At 43.7% G+C, this 22,868-nt stretch overlaps 1 protein-coding gene across 1 annotated transcript in view; it reads right to left on the bottom strand.

Moving 5' to 3' along the window:
* Window positions 1-21,855, bottom strand: part of c12h21orf91 (chromosome 12 C21orf91 homolog) — a 50,734-nt gene extending 28,879 nt beyond the window's left edge. The window contains exons 1-2 of the mRNA XM_048541279.2: window positions 21,710-21,855; window positions 1,655-1,785 (exon numbers count right to left, since the gene is read on the bottom strand). Coding sequence (XP_048397236.1) covers window positions 1,655-1,778 — 124 coding nt within the window. The 5' untranslated portion in view covers window positions 1,779-1,785; window positions 21,710-21,855. The remainder of the gene's footprint in view (window positions 1-1,654; window positions 1,786-21,709) is intronic.
* Between the last annotated feature and the right edge of the window lie 1,013 nt (window positions 21,856-22,868).

Raw genomic sequence — 22,868 nt, forward strand, 5'->3', positions numbered from 1 at the left:
AACACAATCAGTGTGAGCTTCTGTTGAATTGAGGAAGCTGGGTCTCGCAAAGTGATTACATGCAGTTTCCTGTTTTTTTTAAAGTATTCACTGATGCAGCGTTGACCTTTGCACCGTATTTTCTGCTTCTCCAATGGAGAGGTGATGCCTAGTGGTATGATTGCTAGACTAATTATGTTCTGGGCACCTGGCTGAAATCTTGCCATAGTGGAATTTAATTCCAGATTTTTAAAAAACTGAATTCAAAACAGTCCAGTGATGACTATGACAATCATGGCTGATTGTCGGGAAAATCCATCTAGCTCACTAATGTTCTTCAGGGAAGGAAATCCACTGTCCTCACCTGGACAGACCTACGTGTGACTGCAGACCCACAGAGGTGAGCGACCCTCAACTAGCTTCAAAAATGGCCTAGCAAGCCATTTGATCAAGGGCAGATAGAGACTGGCAATAAATGCTGACCAGCCAGCAATGTCCACATACCCTGAGTTAATTAAATAAAAACAAATTCTGCTTTCTCATGCATCCTTGATTCTCATTGCATCTCATTGGCATTTGTCTATTATGCTGTCTAATGTCTTGGTTTCTTTCTGCAGCTCCTTTTTCCATGTTATGTCCTCACAGTTCCAGCACTTTTGTTTTCATTTTATATCTAATACCTAAATCTTTTATTCTGAACACTTCACAAGATATCTTCACTCATGTTGTCTGTGGGAAAAGACCCTGGCAAGGGATGTTTAAGTGTCAACTTGGGTCTAGATAATGCTCTTCATGAAAGCTTGCAGAGACAGGCACTTATAAAGCTAGCATCACTTTGCAGCATTTATCAGGAAGATATTATATTGATCCAAAAGCTTACGGTTAAGTATCAAAATTTGGTCTCAAGACACGAAGGTTTAGTTTAAACATTTGAATCAGCTTGATTGCTGTAGGCAGCAGTGAGTTTGAATTCTGATGCCTACAGAAAAAGTCACCAGGCCCCCCTCACTTCTCTACAGCATTGCTAATGCTAACGCTAACTCCCAATATTTTTGTCCAGTAATGCACTGCACAAAAGTGATGTTGCATGACAGCGACATGAATAGCATGTGATTCCATGTCATTTTATTTATTTTTTATAATAATTTGGCTACTGTCTTATCCCCTGATCACTTGGAATTGAAGGCCACAGGGCCATTCAGAGCTGGCACTGAGAGACTCACCCTACCACTGTTGAGGCTGCTATCTATATCTGTGTCACAATGACCTTGCATGATTAAGTATGGCCACTTTAATCAAAGACTTGCACGTTAAACATTGAAAATGAGTATTCTGGGCAAGATCAGACACTCAACAATAAATGTAAACATTACTTCACTAACAAATCCAACAGGAACTCATGAGGCACTTGTTTATGTTCAACTGCAATCCAACTAAATGGGGAAAAGAGGCTCAGTGTTGAATAGGCCCCTCCTGTTCTTAAGCTATGAATTTTGTTAGGTAGTAATTGACCTGGATATCATTCCTGGCTCTCACTGTGATGATCATGTGAGAGCAGAATGGTTAATAGAAACAGACAGACAGTCTAAACTGCTAACTCAACATCTATATTTACGAATGGGTCCTATTAAAATCTAAAGTTCCCCTTCTCTAACCCCGCCAATATCACGCTTACCTTCGATGCTGAGCTCAAAGCAGACATGGCAAAAAGAAAGCAGCTCCTTTGCAGTCTCAAGTTTACAGACACTGCAGATATCGTCATCATTTAGGTCAATATTAACAAACTGCTCCTCGTTCATAGTGAGTCTGAAAACAACAAACAAAACAAAAGTCATGACAGATGAATCAGAAGAGATTGATCATCCAAAGATAACTAATTGTAGATTAGAAACAGGGCCTGTTGGCAAGACCACAGGGAGATTCAAAGCAGGTTATATTTCACGAGTCATTTCAAAAAGTCGCCAGGAAGTGCCCTGGTGGAGAACTGTGCTGTAATGCAAGTGCCAGCAGACATAACAAACTTGAATTTATTTAGCTCTTTCAACACCAAGACATCCACAATGTTTTGGGCCATAAGTTCCTGGCCCAGGTGGCCATTAGTTCCTGGCCCAGGTGGCCATTCAACTCATCAACTTCGCTCCACCATTAATAAGATCATGACTGATCATTAATGTATTCATCCTGAACTTCAGTTTCTTGCCTTTCCCCACAATCCTCAATTGCATTACTGATTTTAAAAATCTCTCTCAATGGCCTAACTTCAACAGGCATCTGTGGTTAAAAAAAAAATTGCACAGAAACACTATGCTCAGAAGAAGGTCTACTTCATATCTATTTTAAGTGTGCCACCCCTTATTCAAAAATGATGTCCTCCAGCCCTGGACTCTCCCATGGGAGAAAAGATTCTTCTTCAAGAACTCTACACTACAAATGGAAGACTAAGAAGGTTAAAGCACATACCTTCCCCTGGAACTGCAGGAAGTGCTACATTTGCCCCCACACCTCCTCCCTCACCCCCATCCCAAGCCCCGAGGTGACTTTCCATATTAAGCAGAGGTTCACCTACACATCTGCCAATGTGGTATACTGCATCCACTGTACCTGGTGTGGCTTCTTCTACGTTGGGGAAACCAAGCGAAGGCTTGGTGACCACTTTGCAGAACGCCTCCACTTGGTTCGCAATAAACAACTGCACCTCCCAGTCGCAAACCATTTCCACTCCCCCTCCCCCTATTCTTTAGATGACACGTCCATCCTGGGCCTCCTGCAGTGCCACAATGATGCCACCCGAAGGTTGGAGGAACAGCAACTCATATTCTGCTTGGAAATCCTGCAGCCCAATGGTATCAATGTGGACTTCACAAGCTTCAAAATCTCCCCTTCCCCCACTGCATCCCAAAACCAGCCCAGCTCGTCGCCACCTCCCTAACCTGTTCTTCCTCTCACCCAGCCCCTCCTTCCACCTCAAGCCGCACCGCCATTTCTCACCTACTAACCTCATCCCGCCTCCTTGACCTGTCCGTCCTCCGCGGACTGACCGATCCCCTCCCCACCTGTCTTCTCTATCCATCTTCAATCCGCCTCCCCCTCTCTCCCTATTTATTTCAGAACCCTCTCCCCATCCCCCTCTCTGATGAAGGGTCTAGGCCCGAAACATCAGCTTTTGTGCTCCTGAGGTGCTGCTTGGTCTGCTGTGTTCATCCAGCTCCACACTTTGTTATCTTGGAATTCAGAGAAACTTGGTGAAACACAGATCAGAATCTGGTTTGGTAATAGGACACAAAAAGGGTAGTGGTAGAAAGCTGTTTGTATGACTGGAGACCAGTGTCTAGCAGTGTACCATAAAAATCAGTAATGTGATCCTTACTCTGTTATATACATAGAACATAGAACATAGAACAGTCCAGCACAGAACAGGCCCTTCAGCCCACAATGTTGTGCCGACCATTGATCCTCATGTATGCACCCTCAAATTTCTGTGACCATATAGGATGAAAATAGATAAAAACGTTAGTGAACGTTAAGCATGTTTGAAGACAACACTTTGATTGGTAGGGTTGTTCACAGTGAAGATAGTTGCAGGTTACAGGAAGATATAGCTGGATTGGTCAGTTGGGCAGAGGAGTGGTGAACAGTATTTAACAATAAATAGTGTGAGGTGATGCACTTTGAAAAAAAGCAACAAGATGAGGAGGTATTTAAATGAATGGTAGGACACTTGGTAGTGCAGAGGATGAGGGATCTTGGGGTAATTATTCACAGATCCTCAAAGTCAGCAGAGCACGTGAACATGATGGTTAAGACAACATAAGGGACACTTGCTTTCATCCGTTGCAGGATTCAGTGTGAGAGCAACGAGGTAATACTGGAGTTGTACAGAGCAGTGGTCAGAGTATTGTGCGCAGTTCTGGTCACCCCACTACAGGAAGGACATCATCACACTATAGGGTGTACAGAGGAGGTTTACCAGGATGTTGCCTTGGATGAAGAAATTGAGCTATAAAAAGGAGTGACAAGGTAGGTTTGGATCGTTTGCTGCAGAGCAGTGAAGACGGGGGGGGGGGGGGGGGGGGGGCTTGATTGAGGTGTATAAGATTTTGAGGGGTAGGGGCAGGGTGAAGAGAGAGCAGCTTTTCCCCTTGGTTAAGGAGTTAATCACAAGAGGGCACAGTTTTACAATAAAGGGCAGGAGATTCAGAGGGAAATTGGGAAAAAGCTTTTTCTCACAGCAGGTGGTAGGAATCTGGAATGCACCACCTGGCAAGGTTGTGGAGGCCCGAAACCTTAATGTTTAAAAAAGAATTTGCATGAGCACTTTAAATAGCATAACATTCAAGGATATGGGTCAAATGTTGGAAATTGGGATTTGCACATCTTTTGTGGTAGTTACGTCAGTATAGAACTGAGCAGTTATTAAATGTTAACGGAGGAAATGTGAAATCCAATTTCACACAGCAAGCTTACAATGTCAGTGTTGACGGAAGACATGGGCCTCAGCACTAATTTTCATCTGAAAGGTGGAACCTATGACAGTGTCTGATTCCATCAACACCACGTTGGATATTGCCCTAGATTACACCTTCAAGATTCTGCAGTGGAAACTTTTCTGCGGACAAAGCACTGTTAGAGATCAGGTTAGACACCAGGTATAAGATAAAGTCTGGAGCTGGATGAACACAGCAGGCCAAGCAGCATCTCAGGAGCACAAAAGCAGACGTTTCGGGCCTAGGCCCTTCATCAGAGCATTAGACACCACGTATTTTTGGAGTAAACCCATCTTAATTCCAGCATTTGCAATTAGCATCCCCGGGATTTGGGAGAAAGAGGATTTATGCTTTAAATAAAAAAGCAGGCTTGAACTCTGTCACTGTTCCCCTGCTGTTTAAAAAAGATACTGAGGAACAGTCAGAGGTTTAGCTACAACATGCTACCACCTCACTGTGAGCTAATTTGCCAACATTGCAAATATCCATCTGTGAATCCAGGCAATGTAGTCAATATTCTGCCATAGCGATAGAAACACCTGCTTGTAAAAAGTACTTCAGTCACCATAAGACAGAGCCTCCATTTCTGGAATCAACCTAGCGAACCTTCTCCAGGCTGCTCCCAATGCCAGTGTATCTTTCCTGAAATAAAAGTGCCTAAAACTGTTCACTGTATTCCAGTTGTTGTCCAACTAACGTTTCACATACTTTTGTACTTCATTCTTTTTGAGATAAGATGAGCCAATGGAGTACATTTTGGTTCTTTTCTAGAAAACAGAACACCAAAGAGAAACCAAATTAGATTAGGTTAGATTCCCTACACCGTGTGGAAACAGACCCTTCGGCCCAACAAGTCCACACCGCCCCTTGAAACATCCTATCCAGACGCATCCCCCTATAACCCACACACCCCTGAACACTACGGGCAATTTAGCATGGCCGATCCATTTAACCGGCACATCTTTGGACTGTGGGAGGAAACCTGAGCACCCAGAGGAAACCCACGCAGACACGGGGGAGAACGTGCAAACTCCACATAGACAGTCGCCCAAGGCAGGAATTGAACCCGGGTCCCTGGCGCTGTGAGGCTGCAGTGCTAACTACTGAGCCACCGTGCCACCCCAAATGGACGAATGAAGTAAAGAACTACGGATGCTGGAAGTCAAACAAGACCAGAAATTGCTGGAGACACACAACAGGTCTGGAAGTATGTGTGGACAGACAAGCAGTAATAACATTTCAGTTCCAGTTCTGAAAAAGGGTCACTGGACTTGAAATATTGCTCAGTTTCTCCAAAAGAACTGCAGATGCTAGAAATAAAAAGTAACCAAATTTATGGAAAATCTCAGCAAGTCTGGCAGCATCAGTAGAGAGAAATCAGGGTTAACATTTGGGGCCAGTGATCCAGAGTTTCTCCAACAATTTCTGGCTTTGTTTCAGTACCAAATGGAGGTCTTTAAAATTATAGAAGATTTAGAGGTAGAAGTAGAGAAATCCCTTCCACTTATAGAGTGAATGATTCACTAAGGACCAGCAATACAAATCCTGTCACCTACAAATCCAAATTCAGTAAGTCAGGAGAAAGTTTTTCCACTAGAAATGGATACTACGCTCAGAGCGGCTGCAAGCTGTCTGAGGTCTTTCTGTCGACGTTAAATAGGGATCCATTCCCTCATCAGACCACCCCCTACCTCAAATATATGAAAATATAATCTTACACAAGAAAGATACGCTTCCGGTTCATTTATTGGATACAGTCCAACTCCAATGTCTGGTTTGTTTTCTTCATTTGCTACTATTCAGAATGTGCCTGCCTATGTGCACATGTGTGTATATTTATACTTTTATGAATGAACTATATTTTTGAAAATAAAACAAAAAGAGACAAACACTACCATATGCAGCTGAGGCAATTAACAGATGCATTTTGGAAGGAGCTTTTCTTTATTTATTAATCAGATGAGGGCAATGCTGGCTAGGCAACATTTATTGCCTAATTGCCCAGAGGATGAATGTCAAGCACATTGCTGTGGGTCTGGAATGGGTCCAGACCAGATAACGATAACAGCTTCCTTCCCCAAAAAGGACATCAGTGAACCAGATGAGTTTTTCCCAACCTTGAACAGTGGATTCATGGTCATCATTAGAACCTTAATTCCAGATATTTTATTGAATTTAAATTCCACCATCTGCCATGGCAGGATTTGAACTCAGGTCCCCAGCATATTATCTGGATCTCTAGATTAACAGTCTAGTGATAATACCACTAGGCCATCACCTCCCCACAGTTTAACATGTGTGAAGGAGAGATGAACAGAAGAATACTCTGGCAGCCACAGGGAGGGGGTGGTGGTGGCAGCAGCTGGGAAAGATAGCAAAATGAGTGGGATGAGATTCCTGTGGAGCATAAGCACCATTATAGTCCAGCTGGGCTAAGTGTTCTGCTGCTGTGCTATGGATCCAAGGTAGTGGGGAGGAAGAAAATGAGATGGCAAGCACCCAACAGGTAAGAAGGACATTTCACCACCGCACACCACCACAGCCACCATCACCTCCCCCCCCCCCCCCCCGCTCCAGGAAAAATGTGAAGCTTGAAAATGAATGGACAAGAGTTGCAGATTAAATTGAGAGCGATGAAGGCACTTTCAACATCACTATATATAATCAGTGTACTTCAATCTCGTATTTGAGCAAACTCTGCTCCAATTGGTCATTAGTTTCGAATTTGTGTGAAAGGAGCATATAAAGATTAGCTAAAACAAACGTCAGTGTTTGGCAAACTGCCAAAAATCAGCAGCATCTGCTTTGAACAAAACCAATTTTTAACATCAGCATTTTCTAGTCCACTAGTTTATGGGGACCGCAGGTTTAACTCCGTCTCCATTGACAGGACCTCCCAATTTTAAACAGCTTTTTGGAGTTCACATTCATCATTCTGTGACGAGGATTAAATTTTTCTTTATATTTCAAGACAGTGCCAAGACATACGGTTCTGAATCTCAAGATATCCGACAATGCTTTACCTTCAGCAAATCAGGCATTGAAGTGCAGTCGCTGGCGTGTGGGAACAAGCAGTGAGCAATATTTACATAGTGTGAACTCCCATATCTATCTACAAGATGAAAGGCAAATTAAACCAATCATTAGTGACATCAGTTAAGCAGGTAATGTCTCAGCTTTTTTCGAACAGCAGAGGATCTTCTGCTTATCCCTCCACAGCAGACATGACTGGATCCTTAGTCTGAGATCAGGGCCAAAGTAAAATGCCTCACAGCTTCAAGGTGCCAGCTGAGTTAAATGTAGATGTGGTTGCAGCAGTCCTCACTGCGTACTTAGAACAATAAGTCTATTGTTTAACACCAAGCTACTGACTACCTCGCTCAAAACAGGCTGTAATGACACGACAAAGTGGAACTTTTATTTACATACTGTCTTTCACATCCTCATGATGTCACAAAGACTAACTTGAGGTCTAGGGAGATGCCAGTTCTTTGAAAAATAGAGCTGAGCAATTTATTTTAAAATGTCTACCGAAGAGGGCATTTGAAAAGATATATGGACACAGAAGGAATATGCTTGTTAATAAAATGTGACGCTGGATGAACACAGCAGGCCCAGCAGCATCTCAGGAGCACAAAAGCTGACGTTTCAGGCCTAGACCCTTCATCAGAGAAGGGGATGGGGGGGGGAAGAGTTCTGGAATATATAGGGAGAGAGGGGGAGGCGGACCAAAGATGGAGAGAAAAGAAGATAGGTGGAGAGTATAGGTGGGGAGGTAGGGAGGGGATAGGTCAGTCCAGGGAAGACGGACAGGTCAAGGAGGTGGGATGAGTTTAGTAGGTAGGAGATGGAGGTGCAGCTTGGGGTGGGAGGAAGGGATGGGTGAGAGGAAGAACAGGTTAGGGAGGCAGAGACAGGTTGGACTGGTTTTGGGATGCAGTGGGTGGAGGGGAAGTGCTGGGCTGGTTGTGTGGTGCAGTGGGGGAGGGGACGAACTGGGCTGGTTTTGGGATGTGGTGGGGGAAGGGGAGATTTTGAAGCTGGTGAAGTCCACATTGATACCATTGGGCTGCAGGGTTCCCAGGCGGAATATGAGTTGCTGTTCCTGCAACCTTCGGGTGGCATCATTGTGGCACTGCAGGAGGCCCATGATGGACATGTCATCTAAAGAATGGGAGGGGGAGTTGAAATGGTTTGCGACTGGGAGGTGCAGTTGTTTATTGCGAACCGAGCGGAGGTGTTCTGCAAAGCAGTCCCCAAGCCTCCGCTTGCTTGTGTTCGGCTTAATCAGTATAAAAGGGAAGACTTGAGAAAGGAAGACAGTAGTGTTGCACCTGGGACAAACGGGAACACACAGCTGAGTAAACTGTGCAGACTTTCACATTTCAACTCATTGCCCCATTCCCACTGTCTGTTGTTACATCCGCCTGGTGTTCCAGCACTAAGAATGCACACTGCCCAAAAGTAGAAGAAAATCAAAAAGAATTTTAACACCAGTTCAAGAAAGAGCTGAGCAAAACTTCTGCACACTTATGTTTCACTGTGCCACATGCATGGTGGCTCAATGGTTAAGACTGCTGCCTCACAGCACCAGGGACCTAATTCCAGCCTCGGGTGACTGTGTGGGGAGTCTGCACAGGTTTCCTTCAGGTGCTCCGGTTTCCTCCCACAGTTCAAAAGATGTGCAGGTTAGGTGGATGCTAAATTGTCCGTAGTGTCCTGTAATGTGCAGGCTAGTTGGGTTAGCCATGGGAAATGCTGAGTCACAGGGATGGGGGTCTCAATAAGATACTCTTCAGAGAAGTGGCGTGGATTTGATGGGCCAAATGGCTTGTGTCCACATTGCAGTATTCTAAGATTAACATTGAGTCCAGTGACACTTCTTCTGAACTATCAGCAGTTTAACTGTTTTTATTCGGGGGTCGGGGGTGGGGGGGGGGAACGAGTACAGAAAGACATTGGGCCGGGAAATGAGTGAGCAGATCGAGCATGTGAGAGGGAGAGAGTGAGAGCACAAGAGAAATTCAACATGTGTTGAGCCACACCGGAGCACTACAGTAGGGCTGTGACAGATGTGTTAGCATGGGAATAGGAGGACGTTTTTATTCTGACATTCTGCAAACTGGTGACCCCATCCGCACTTCACCTCCGTAATGTAGCGCAAGTAAATCACAGTTTCACCTGGATGGTGCGTCTGAGTCTTGGATAGTGAGTAGGTAAATGAGCAGGTGTGGCACCATCTGTGATAGCATGGGAAGGTGTTGTAGGGAGGTATTGAAATTGGAGGAATGATCCAGGATGACCCAGAGGAAGCAAGCTGACAAGATAATAATGACCAAGGACTTGGAGACAGTGGAGTTGATTCAATCATCCTCAGTGGCCATACAACTGAAACTCTCAATTTCAGTCGCGTGGAAGAGGTGACTGATTGGCACTCTGCGTAGTGCCAGGCTGTTCACAGTGCCGGGATAAGACACTTTCGTTTTAAACTTGAATAGCCTTTTGAAAACAATACGTTGGAAATAAAGAAACCAATCGGAAGCTACAGGATGAAAGTTCAGCACATGCTTTTTTTTTTAAAAAACTATATGCCTTCCAAATTTCTAAGTCTCTCAGGCAGCACGGGTAATTCATAGACATAATTATTCAGTACATGTATTAAATTCGCATCCCACAGTAGAAAAAAAAACTTTAAAAACGGTCTAACTTTGAATTACAGCATTTTGTGTTTGTTTTTAAATCTATAACTTGGACAATAAAGTAACCTTTAAATGTCATTTAAATGATGTCGTGCTGCAACTGTACAAAATGCTAGTGCAGCCTCATTTGGAATATTGCGTGCAGTTCTGGTCGCCCTATTACAGGAAGGATGTGGATGCATTGGAAAAGGTGCAGAGGAGATTTACCGGGATGTTGCCTGGTCTGGAGCGCAGGCCCTATTAAGAAAGGCTGAGGGACTTTGGTCTGTTCTCATTGGAGAGAAGGAGGCTAAGACGGGATTTAATAGAGACGTACAAGATGATCAGAGAATTAGATACGGTGGACAGTGAGAGTCTTTTTCCAAGGATGATGACTTCAGCTTGTACAAGGGGGCACAGCTGCAAGTTGAGGGGTGATAGATGTCAGATGTCAGAGGCAGGTTCTTTACTCAGAGAGTGGTAAGGGCGTGGAACGCCCTGCCTGCCAATGTAGTTAACTCAGCCACATTAGGGGCATTTAAACAGTCCTTGGATAAGCAAATGGATTATGACGGGATAGTGTAGGGGGGAGGTGCTTAGATTAGTTCACAGGTCGGCGGAACATCGAGGGCCGAAGGGCCTGTTCTGCGCTGTATTGTTCTATGTTCTTTGTTCAATGTTCTGAAATGGGGGTTGGTTAGCTCAGTTGACTGGATGGCTGATTTGTAATGCAAAGTGATGTCACCAGCATGGGCTCAATTTCCACACTGGCTGAGGTTACCACGAATGACACTCCTTTACAACCACACTTCTTGCCTGAAGCACAGTGACACTCTAGTTAAACCACCAGTCTTCTCTCTTTTGAGACAGCAGCCCCATGGTCCTGAGAGACCTCCATGACATTACTATCTTCAAATCAAACTTATAACACTTCAGACAATTAATACAACATTATGGGTATTGAATCTGGTGATAAAATTATATCAACGTGTCATCTCAGCTACATCACAAACAAAAAAATTGCAATCATAACTTACCCCTTGAAGAAGAGCTAACACCTATTACAGTGGCCTAGCATACACTGCGTCTATACCAACAAACAGGTTTACTTAGCATAACAACATTTTCATTAAATTAATCATTTGAAACAGGGAGGCACAATGAACATAATTAAAATTGTACCAATGTGTGGAGCTGGGTGAACACAGCAGGCCAAGCAGCATCTCAGGAGCACAAAAGCTGATGCTTCGGGCCTAGACCCATCAGAGATCTCTCTCTGATGAAGGGTCTAGGCCTGAAATGTCAGCTTTTGTGCTCCCGAGATGCTGCTTGGCCTGCTGTGTTCATCCAGCTCCACACTTTGTTATCTTAGATTCTCCAGCATCTGCAGTTCCCATTATCACTCTAATAAAAATTGTAGCACTTTTCTTCATTTTGTTTTTTCCAAAAAAGTTTCTTATGTTAATGTGATCCTATATGAAACATTCAAGAGCACAAATGAGATGTTAAAGAACCACATGTGGCTCTGTACAATGCAACTCCTGTAATATTGGGTACCTGAAATTGGGTAGTTCACTGCCATCAAACCTCTTTTTTAATGTTTTAAATAACAATTAAACTGATAAGACAGCCCCTGGTCAGAAAAACAAAATCAAAAGGTCAGTGGAAGCTGAATCTAAGAGCCTGCCCAATTGCCTGTGACACAGAATAAACCACTAATGAGTTTCAACAGGAACAGGCATCTGTCTTAAAATGAAAGGGCGCAGCCAATGCACGATAGAATTAAGAATTAAGAATTACAAACTAGCTTGGATCCAGATCGATAGAATTGTGCCCGAGGTGACATATTCATTTCAAAATGTCACTTCATGCTAGACTGACCAGGTTACTTGGATAGAGCTGAAGTAATTTCAACAACGAACTTTTTCAGAGCCATCAGTTTATACATCAAACTCACATAAGAGCATTGCATGGTCTTCCACAAATAAAATACTTGTACTTACTTTATTGTTTGTTTATGGGCACGGATGTGCAGCTGTGGCTAGACTAGGCCAGCAGTTATTGCCCAGGCTGCAGTTAAGAGTCAACCACATTGCTGTGGGTCTGGAGTCCCACGTAGGCCAGACCAGTTTCCCTCCAGAAAGGGACATTACTGAACCAGATATGTTTTACCGACAATCAGCAACAGTTTCACGGCCATCATCAGACTCAATTCCAGGATTTTTTTTACTGAATTCAAATTCCTCTATCTGCCATGGTGAGATTTGAACCCAGGTCCCCTGAATATTATCTGCGTCTCTGGATTAACAGTCCAGCCACAATACCATTAGGCCATTGCCTGCCACTGTACGCAGTGTTTCAAGCTGCCCAAAGCCGATAGGGCCCCGAACTTGGGAAATACCAGGTGTAGCTCACCGAGATTGAATATTAAAGGACATCCCAGTGCAGTGGGAGATTGAGCCACATCACAGAAGCCTACAGTCTAGATGGAAAACACATGGCCTGTCATGTGTCTGTGGGTTTTTTTTGGGGAAGAGGTTTTGAATTATTCTCATTGCACTATACCCTTTCCTCTCACTCAGCATTTTTTCCCCCTTTTGAAATGCATATAATACATATCCAATTGCTTTTTGAAAACTATTCTTAGATCTGCTTCCATCATCTTCAGGCAATTACTGCAATCATAACTCATTGCCAAAAAAAAAGCTCAATCTCTTCATACGGTTCCTGGCCAGCAAAGGAAAAGCTTTATCCTCCAGCTCCCAACTCTACGGTCAGTGTAGTGTAAAGTGTTTTCGAACAGCCTTTGGCTTAGCCCTGGTCTGCCCCTTTGATGATATCTGCCTCTGCACAATGTGAGGGAATCAGACAGTCTCAATTTTAACGTAGCAATCCTTGTTACACATGTCACGCCCATGTGCTTGAAAGTTTTATAAAAATAGCTATAGATCTGAAATACTGATTAAGTCTGACCTTGAGGTTTGACCAAAGACAGCTATAAAACAGAAACGGAATAAAGAAAAATACATGAGTGATAATGGGAACTGCAGATGCTGGAGAATCCAAGATAATAAAATGTGAGGCTGGATGAACACAGCAGGCCCAGCAGCATCTCAGGAGCACCATATCCTCCACCGCATCCCAAAACCAGCCCAGTTCGTCCCCTCCCCCCCACTGCACCACACAACTAGCCCAGCTCTTCCCCCCCAACCCACTGCATCCCAAAACCAGTCCAGCCTGTCTCTGCCTCCCTAACCTGTTCTTCCTCTCACCCATCCCTTCCTCCCACCCCAAGCCGCACCTCCATCTCCTACCTACTAACCTCATCCCACCTCCTTCACTTGTCCATCTTCCCTGGACTGACCTATCCTCTCCCCACCTATACTCTCCTCTCCACCTATCTTCTTTTCTCTCCATCTTCAGTCCGCCTCCCCCTCTCTATTCCAGAACCCTCACCCCATCCCCCTCTCTGATGAAGGGTCTAGGCCTGAAACGTCAGCTTTTGTGCTCCTGAGATGCTGCTGGGCCTGCTGCGTTCATCCAGCTCCACACCTCGTTATGTCGGATTCTCCAGCATCTGCAGCTCCTATTATCTCTGATGCCCGTTCTCACTTGTTATGCAGATCAACATCATTTTGCATCTTAATAGCAATATAATGTAACAGTACAGTCCAAGTTACTACGAAGGAACATAGCGCAAAATCTGACACCAAATCACAAAAATATGATGGTCAGTTGAGAAATCTTGATTGAAAAGTTTGTTGGAGGAGTCTAAATAAAATGGGAGTTTATGCAGGGAATCAGCTGAAGGGATCAGTGGTAGAGCAATAAATATCAGGAGTGGGCAAAACAGCTGAACTGAAAGAGTTCAGGGATTTCAGAAGGTTGTAAGGATGGGGAGGAAGTAGAGATAGCAAAGAGAGACACCAAGGATGAGAATTTTAGAGTTGGCATGTTGCTAGCTGGTAAGTCAGCAAGGCAGTGACTTCCACAATTTTAAAGACCAGTTGGGGGGGCAATAAATGCTCGCCTAGCCAGCAACCCCCACGTCCTGTAAATGAATATGTTTTAAAAAGTGGAATTACATTTGTATGAACAAAAACTGTTCTGAATTAAGAACCTCCAACTGAAAAGCAATCTCATACAGGGGTGTAATTTTAAAGACCTGACGTATGAACATTTCCTGTCTATACGAACAGCTCCTTTACACTGTCCTGCGTTGTGTTCTGACTTGTGTACATCAACTTGCAAATTGACTCCAGACGAGATCTATTTGTAACCTACAGATTGCCTCTACTCTGCCATTCAAATAGATCATGTTTGCCCTGCATTTCAATTCCTTCTACCCAATTTGTCTCAATTTATATGAATGAGGTGCTGGAGTATGGTGAATACAAGTGGCTCATGATGGATTGATTAGCAAAGTTAGATCACACAGAAGACAGAGAGAACTAGCTATTTGGATACAAAACAGGCTCAAAAGGTAGGTGACAGAGGGTGGTGGTGGAGGGTTGCTATTGAGGCTGGAGGCATCTGACCAGCAGTGTAGCACAAGCATCGGTGCTGGGTCCGCTGCTTTTTGTCATTTATATAAATGATTTGGATGTGAGCAAAGGAGGTACGGTTAAGTAAGTCTGCACATGACAAAAATTGGAGGAGCAGTGGACAGCAAACGTTACCTCACAGTAATCTTTATCAGATGGGCACATGCGCCAAGAGAGTGGCAGATGGAGTTCACTTTCGATAAATGTGAGACGGTGCATTGTGGAAAGGCAAGTCAGGGCATGACTTATACAATAATGTTAAGGTCCTGGGGATGTTGCTGAACAAAAAACCTTGGCATGCAGGTTCAGAGGTCCTTGAAAAAGGAGTCCCAGGCAGACAGGACAGTGATGAAGGCATATGGTATGTTTGCCTTCATTGGTCAATGCACTGAGTATAGGAGTTTGGAGGTCACGTTGTGGCTGTAAAGGACGTTGGTTAGGCCACTTTTGGCAAACGGCGTACAATTCTTGTCTCCGTCCCACAGGAAGGATGTTATGAAACCTGTAAGGGTTCAGAAAAGATTTGCAAGGATGTTGCCAGGGTCGCAGGTTTGGGCCATAGGGAGAGACTGAATAGTCTGGGGCAATTTTCCCAGGAGCATCAGAGGATCAGGGCTGATCTTACGGAGATGTGTAAAATAATGAGGGGCACAGGTAGGCTAAATAGACAAGTTCTTTTCCCCATGGTGGGGGGAGTCCAAAACTAGAGGGGATAATTTAAGATGAGAGAGGAAAGATATAAAAAAGTGACCTAAGGGGTAACTTGTTCACACCGTGGGTGGCACATGTATGGAAGGAGGTGCCATGAGAAACAATGGTACAATTGCAACATTTAAGAGGCATCTGGATGGACAGAAATAGGCAGGGTTTCTAGGGATATGGGCCAAATGCTACCAGTGGGATTGGCTTTATATAGGATATTTGATCAACGTGGACAAATTGGATCGAAGGCTATCCAATGCTCAACGGGCTTGAGCCAAAAAGGTGGCAGTCTAGTTTGGAAATTGTCAGCTGATCCAGGAGATAAATAGCTATTGGGAACAGTAGTCCCTGATTTCCTCTAACATCCAAACGAAGGGATTACTTCTGAATGGCCTAGTTCCAGTTTTAAGGAACTATGTTTATAAAGTAGTGATCGAGAAATAGGATCTTGAATTCCTAACCAAGTTGCTGCACACAGCTGGGAACAAAAAAACACTTCCGATGCCCCCTATCTCAGTATAGAGCAAGAGTCTGACAGTTGCAGCAAACTAGATTGGTTACACCCAAAAAAAAGAGTCACCCAGCTTGCAGACAATCACAGGACATCCTAATGGCTACACTGCTCCGCTACAAGTTGTTTTGATGCTCTTGATTCGGTTGCTCACACGGCCTGTCTGTGTAACGACCTGCGGAGCTCAGCACAACACCTCCCAGCCTGGCCCAGGACACAGCTCTCCAAGATCAGTGACACAGCCACAAAGTGGACAAGGAAGCATACAGTAAAACAAACAAATGAATCCATGGGGGGGGAAAACAGACGGAGAAGTCGCACATGGTTTAAAATATTTACTCCAACACAAGTGAGATGGCAGCCTCGCAGTATTATCACTGGACAGTTAATCCAGAGTTTCCAAGTAATGTTCTGGGTTTGAATCCCGCCATGATAGATGTCGGAATTTGAATTTAATATTAAAAAAGAAGTCTGGAATTAATAGTCCAATAGTGACCATATGAACCCATTGTTGATTGTTGGAAAAACTCATTGTGTTCACTAATGCCCTTTCAGGAAGGAAACTACCATCTTTACCTGGTCTGGCCTACATGTATATGCCTGCAAACTAGTTGACTCTTAACTGATGAGCAATAAGTGCTGGTGTAACCAGCAATGCTCACATTCCCTGAATGAGAAAACAAGCTGAACCCTTTGTTTTTTGGAACCTGTTCCAAATTCCAAAACCTCCCGACTGTTCTCCCTCTCTTCATCCCGTTCCCAAGCCTGCCAGCGGAAGATGATATTACATAAAAGCACCATTCACAACCCTGGGGCTTCAAACCTGCTCTTCACTCCTGTGACCTATCCTGGGTCATTTGCTGCATTAAAAGGAAATGATACCTATACTAAATGATGTTACATTGGTTGGTAGCAGCTGAACCAGATGGCCTGGTACAGCCTCTGTGCACAGAGATATACCAGTCATCAGAAACTCTCCACGCCTGAGGTCATCCACTTGGTCCAACAATAAACCCTTTCTTCAAAAGCAGAAACTTCAAACATTTTGAAACAAAGTGCTGGAAACACACAACTTGTCCATTAGCATCTGGAAGCTTTGTTCAAATAAGCACACAGCTTTTTTCCCCTTGAAAGAACAAACCGTCTCAGGGCAACAGACTGTACCCTGCAACTCCTGGATGTTAGTTCCACAATCAATATGTTAACTCCTTGCCTTGTGCTCCCTGTGAAAAACCTAGGCGTGAAAACTGCATTCCATACATTTCTCAGCAGATATAAATTTTAGATTTGCCAGTCCAGACTTGTAAATTAAATCCCTTGCTACAAGTCAAGATTGCCAAGACAAAAGTACCTCATCTCTGTCAGTAAGTAGCCAAGTTTGAAAATGGACCTTGGGAGCCCCTTTCAGGTTTATACAGTTTCACACCAGTCACTGCCGAGTGCTATGTGACGACACAGACATACAGATCCCGTACTCATGTCAAAATTAGTGGCAGTTTGATGAATTCCATCTCTCCCACACACATTGAATCACCTCCTCCATCTGTAATATTTCCTTTGTTTCTGTTAACTATAGAAGTGCACACAGCACATTAACTGTTCAAGCTGTGCCCAACAACATGAACCTGATTACTACTCCATTTCACAGTAAAGAGTGTCCAGGCACTCACTGCTTATGTTAAATCCTAACCTTGTTCATTAACTTCAAAAGCTACACACCAAGTCCTTTATATGCTTGAGCTGCAAACACCAAGTTTCTGGCTACTGCCAACTCCAATAAAGTTGCTTTGGCTTTATTAGTGGACTGAATTGCTGCGTCAATTAAAGCCTTTAAGGCTCAGTGTGCCACAGATGCCTTTGCCAGTTTTGTTCATCAAACAATACACGTTGCAGCTTTTAGTATTTGCCACAGAAGGGCAGAGAACAAGCGCCCCCCCCCACCCACCCCCAAAAAATCTTGGGACATCCAAGTTACGAAGTTTCAAAATAGGGAGGGAAACTTAGGAGCACAATTTCAATGACTTGCTCAAAAATAAAGGTGCGCTTTAATAGGTATGAAGAGAAACTGTAGTCATTGACAAATGGTTCATAGCTACAGAAAACAGATTTGAAGACAATTGACAAAAAATAAAAAAACTAGAGATTTATGTTGGGGGTTGCACGTCGAGACAGATTCATACACACATACACAAAATGCAAGAAATTAAAGATCTGGAACCTACTTTGAAAATGTTCTTAGAGGATGAAGGCACATATAAATGATCTTGCTGTACATTGTCGTCAACCTGCATTTCTTCCACTACATTGTTGGGTCCAAGGATCCTTTGCTTTATGGTAATTGTTCCAATGCTTATTGTCACTCTCTGTTGCTCTGGGTAATTATTTGCCACCTTCGATGCCAACTTTCATTCCTTGCCCTGTCCCATTATTGCCCAGTTTTCCCTTTTGAAGTTACCTTCTGAGCCAATCATAGAGCTACTGTTCTATTCCTGGCCTATATCCGCTCTGCCGACACACAACTATTCCGCGCCCCCCCCCCCCCACCACCCCAACAACCCCCATCACCCTGCCAACTTTGTACTCATTCAAAACTGTTAATCCGATACCAGTTATGCAGAAAGGCCACTGTCCTGATGTCTCTCTCCACTCATCTTGCCTAAAGTGCTAAGAATTTCTAATCTAACACAACAGAAACAAATGGCTGAATGCTGGGTATCTGAAATGACAACAGAAAAGTGCTGGAGAAACCTGGCAGGTTTGACTACACCTGTGGGAAAGAGAAATAGAGTTAATGCTTCGAGCCTAGTACGAATCATCTTCAGAGGCAGCGATGGCCTCGTGGAATTACGGCTCAAATGTTAATCCAAAGGATGTTCTCAGGATGCGGGTTCAAATCTCCCCAAAGCAGGTGGTGGAATTTGAATTCAGTAAGGAAAAAAATCTGGAATTAAGAGTCTAATGTTCACGCTGAAACTTGTTGATTGTTTGGGGAAACCCATCTGGCTCACTAATGGACCTTTAGCGAGGAAAACGGTCATCCTCACTTGTTCTGCCATCTATGTGACTCCAGACCCACAGCAATGTGGTTGACTCTTAACCGTCCTCTGGGCAATGAGGGATGAGCAAGAAATGCTGGCTCAGCCAGAGACACCCACACCCCATGAAGGATTTATAAAAAACAAACTGGCAATGCTTTATGGTTTTTGAGCAAGCACAGAGCAGCCCAATTTTGCACTAGCCAGTGGTACATGTGGATGATGTGATCTTCCTTTCATAACAACGTATAGGCAGAGAAGGGATGGCAGGAAATGGAGTGAACCCTTAAAATTCAAGTAAAAAGGCAGTCAACCCATTACAGCACATTCAAAGCAAATCCTATTAATTTATTCCCTCCCAAGGCCTTACACATTCCTCCACTTTACACATTTAACCTCTTTCCCTCAGAAGCAGCAATGCCATTGTATTAATCATTGTGGCAAATCTCTCCGCACTGAATCCTGTCTGAAGACTTTTCTGACAACCTTTTGGACAAAGATTTTGAACAGATTATCTCATCAGCCAGAGGAAGTAATCCTTCCCTGCTCACTGTACCAAGATACTCACCAGCAACTGTTTTGCTCCAGTAAGAACAGCAGTGTTCCCCTATAATTACCATTTTCCTTCTCATCAACCCCAGCAATTCATGCTGAAAATCCTGTGGTGCTGATGACCTTTCTTGTAAACAAGTACACACCTCAACCCGCACATTGCCAGCTGCAATAGTAGTAAAGCTTGGAGATCCAACAGCAATTACAACCAACAGGCAGATATTTGCCTCACCCAAAGTCAAAAGTAATTCTATATACACTCACATAAAGCAGGGAAACATGCTTCCCGTACACACTTAATTCAAACATCCAACAACACCAAGAAACTAAAATAAAAACACAATCAATCAAAAAAGGAAAAATCACAAGCAATCCACCATTATGCCAAGAAACACAAAAATAAAATTGAAACTCTTGTGTGTAATGATGTGAAGATCATAGTCAAATGCCTAACAACATTATCGGCTTGCTACCTAGAAATACAATCTTGACACACTTGGATTTCCAATTCACCATGTATGGTGGCATGCTGGGCATCTCTGACTAAACGCAACACATTGTCTAACTTGGTTCTTGGATGACATTCTGTTAAACATCAGGGGCAGAGAAGTACCGGCCAGCTTCCATGAGCAGGTTTCAGACGTTTTGATATGACAGCCCGGCATAAATGGGAGTTCTTCAACTCAAACCAGACATCCACAAATCATAAATCATCTGCACAACCAAAAGTACACCAGAAACTGTTGACACACTGTTTATCTTTCAAAAAAAAAATCACAAACAAAATTTTATTTTAGCAAAGTTCCTTCAGGATGACCAATTTTAATGGATAGCTTTCTATAACCAATGAGAATGGGATGAGCGAGTGCATTACATTCTGCACTGGGAAGAAATAAACTCAGTGAAATATGACAGTTGGGCTCTTTCACGATGAAGGGAAAGTAAACTAAAGAGAGAAACCCACAGCTACAGCTTAACTTATACAAACATTAAACACATGACAATGAAGGAGGCCCAACGCAATCCTCATGTCACATCTGCCCTTTGAATAAGTTGATTAACTCATCCCACTCTTTTCCTCTTTCCCCAAAACCTTGGGATTTCCTCCTTTTGGAAGTAAACTTTCAGTGTTTCCAACTGTTAGGCTTTTTTTCCAGACGGCCAGCAGCTACAGCACTGTTTCTTGGAGGAGCAGGGCTGTGTGGGGCGGCTCAGTCACTGAATTGTCATAGATTAGCTTTGTTTTGGTGAGCAAGATGGGTGGGGAAAAGAAGACGGGAAGGGTCGGGAAAGGACGGCGCAACTAAGAAGCATGCAACAGATTCGGAATTGGAGCACATTAGCAACACTACCAAAAAAAATCCACAACACCAAAACATAGACTTGAACATTAAAAAGCACGCCTTTCCCAACTCCAGGGGCGGCTCAGTAGTTAACACTGCTGCCTCACACCTTCAGGAGCCCAGGTTCAATTCCACCCTTGGGTGACTGTGTGTATATTCTGTTTAGGGGTATGTATGCCAGCGACATTAGCCATAGGAAGTGTAGAGATAGAGTGACGGGTGGGATGCTCTTTGGAGGGGCAGTGTGGACTTGACGGCCTGCTTCCACACTGTCAGCATTCTAGGATTCCACATCAATAACCATTCGCAGCCACCTTGGAAACAAATCCCCTGTGCTAATGCATGGGACATTGAATTCAATCTGCTGTGGCAAGATCCCATAGTAATAAAAATAGATTATCCAGCAATTTGCAATGATAAATGTCAGCCCAAATTATCGATAGAAAACACTCTCCTCCTGGTTAAATACTTCTACAACACACACACACATCTATACATAGACGCATTTGCGCGTGTAAACATACTTAATATGGTTTGCCACATAACTGGCGGGGTTCAGTCCAACCCGGGGGGGGGGGGCACAAAGAGAAAGTGAGCGATCTCTTAGACTCTCGGGGACGTTGTTTTCGCGACTTATCACATTTACTCCATTATTATGTACACAGTCCCAAAGGTAGATATTACCCTCCGCAACAAGAGGCCAACCAATCTTGAAGTGGGGCTCGACCGAGTCCAGAAATGAGTCGGTCAAGGCCCGTCAGTGAAGTTCCCTTGTTAAAATGTTTGAATCAGACCGACCGAAATCTCCATCACCCTGCGGTCATCGTTCTCTCTCCCTACCTCCCCGTTTTACTGCCTCAGGAAGGCTTTCCCTTACTCACTTTGCTGGTGGTAGCAGCTCTGAGCTGGCCGAGGGTTACACAGTATCTCCGTCTGATACAACGTGTCCTCCTCTTCGTTACACTATTATCTCCCTTTGAAACAATGTATCAACTCCTCACTGCGATACACCGCGTTCCACGAGAAACCCCCCCACCAACCCGAATGTGTAAATAACGGCGCATACAGCAAAGGGATGTCAAACAAATTCCTTCGCATCATCCACAACACAAGATCGCACCCCAACACATCAAGACACAGAATATATTTACTATTAACTATTAATGATTACAACCTTATTTTCCAAAACGCCGCTGCGTTAATAGGTTAAAAAATTATTTCAAACCGCATAATCCCCCCCTCCTCCGCAATTTAAATTGGTTAATCCAACACGTCACGTTTCATTCTGGACTGTACCATAATGCTTCAGTTTCAGAGAGTGGATAATAAACTATAAAACTGAAAATTTAAAATGATTGAATATGTAATGAGGTGATTTATCCTTGCATTATTTTATATATTTACAGTCTGTCATAATGTTAAGGTTAGAATGCAAATTATATGGCGTTATTTGATAAAATCATCGCAATTTTCACTCTCCTCCCCGTCTTGGTGTGGTGTATTCCTAGCACTGCCTCGCTCCTTACTGCCCCCTGCTGCTGACTCACTGGCAGCGCAGTCTTTGCCCAGCTGTTGGGAAATTCCTGCTGCTCGGAGCATGTTCCAGTAATTGAAGAACTGTACTGTATCGGATCGAAACTGAACCTGGGGATTTCCCGACCTGAAATCGGGTCAAAACATGTTTTAACGCTAATTCCTCCGGAATTTCCTAAAATGTACATATCAACTAACTGCAGTAGTAGAACACTCAGCGCCTTTGCTTCACCTTTGAACAATATCGCGGCAGACCTGAACATTGTACATTCCTGCCGATCTCCTAATAACGCTTCACCACTGTCCCCTCCTTCTTGCTTATCCAGGATTTAACTAACTTCCCCTTGAAAATATTCAAAGGTTTTGCTTCCACCACTTTTCAGCAAGTGAGTTCCAAACACTCATGACCCTCTGTGAGAGAACAAAAATCTCTCAACTTTCTTAAACGGACGATCCCCCAACTTTTAACAGTGACCTCTTGTTGCAGATTCTCCCATTATAGCGAAC

The sequence above is a fragment of the Stegostoma tigrinum genome, chromosome 12 (assembly GCF_030684315.1).
Source record: "Stegostoma tigrinum isolate sSteTig4 chromosome 12, sSteTig4.hap1, whole genome shotgun sequence".
Taxonomy (NCBI): Eukaryota; Metazoa; Chordata; class Chondrichthyes; order Orectolobiformes; family Stegostomatidae; genus Stegostoma; species Stegostoma tigrinum.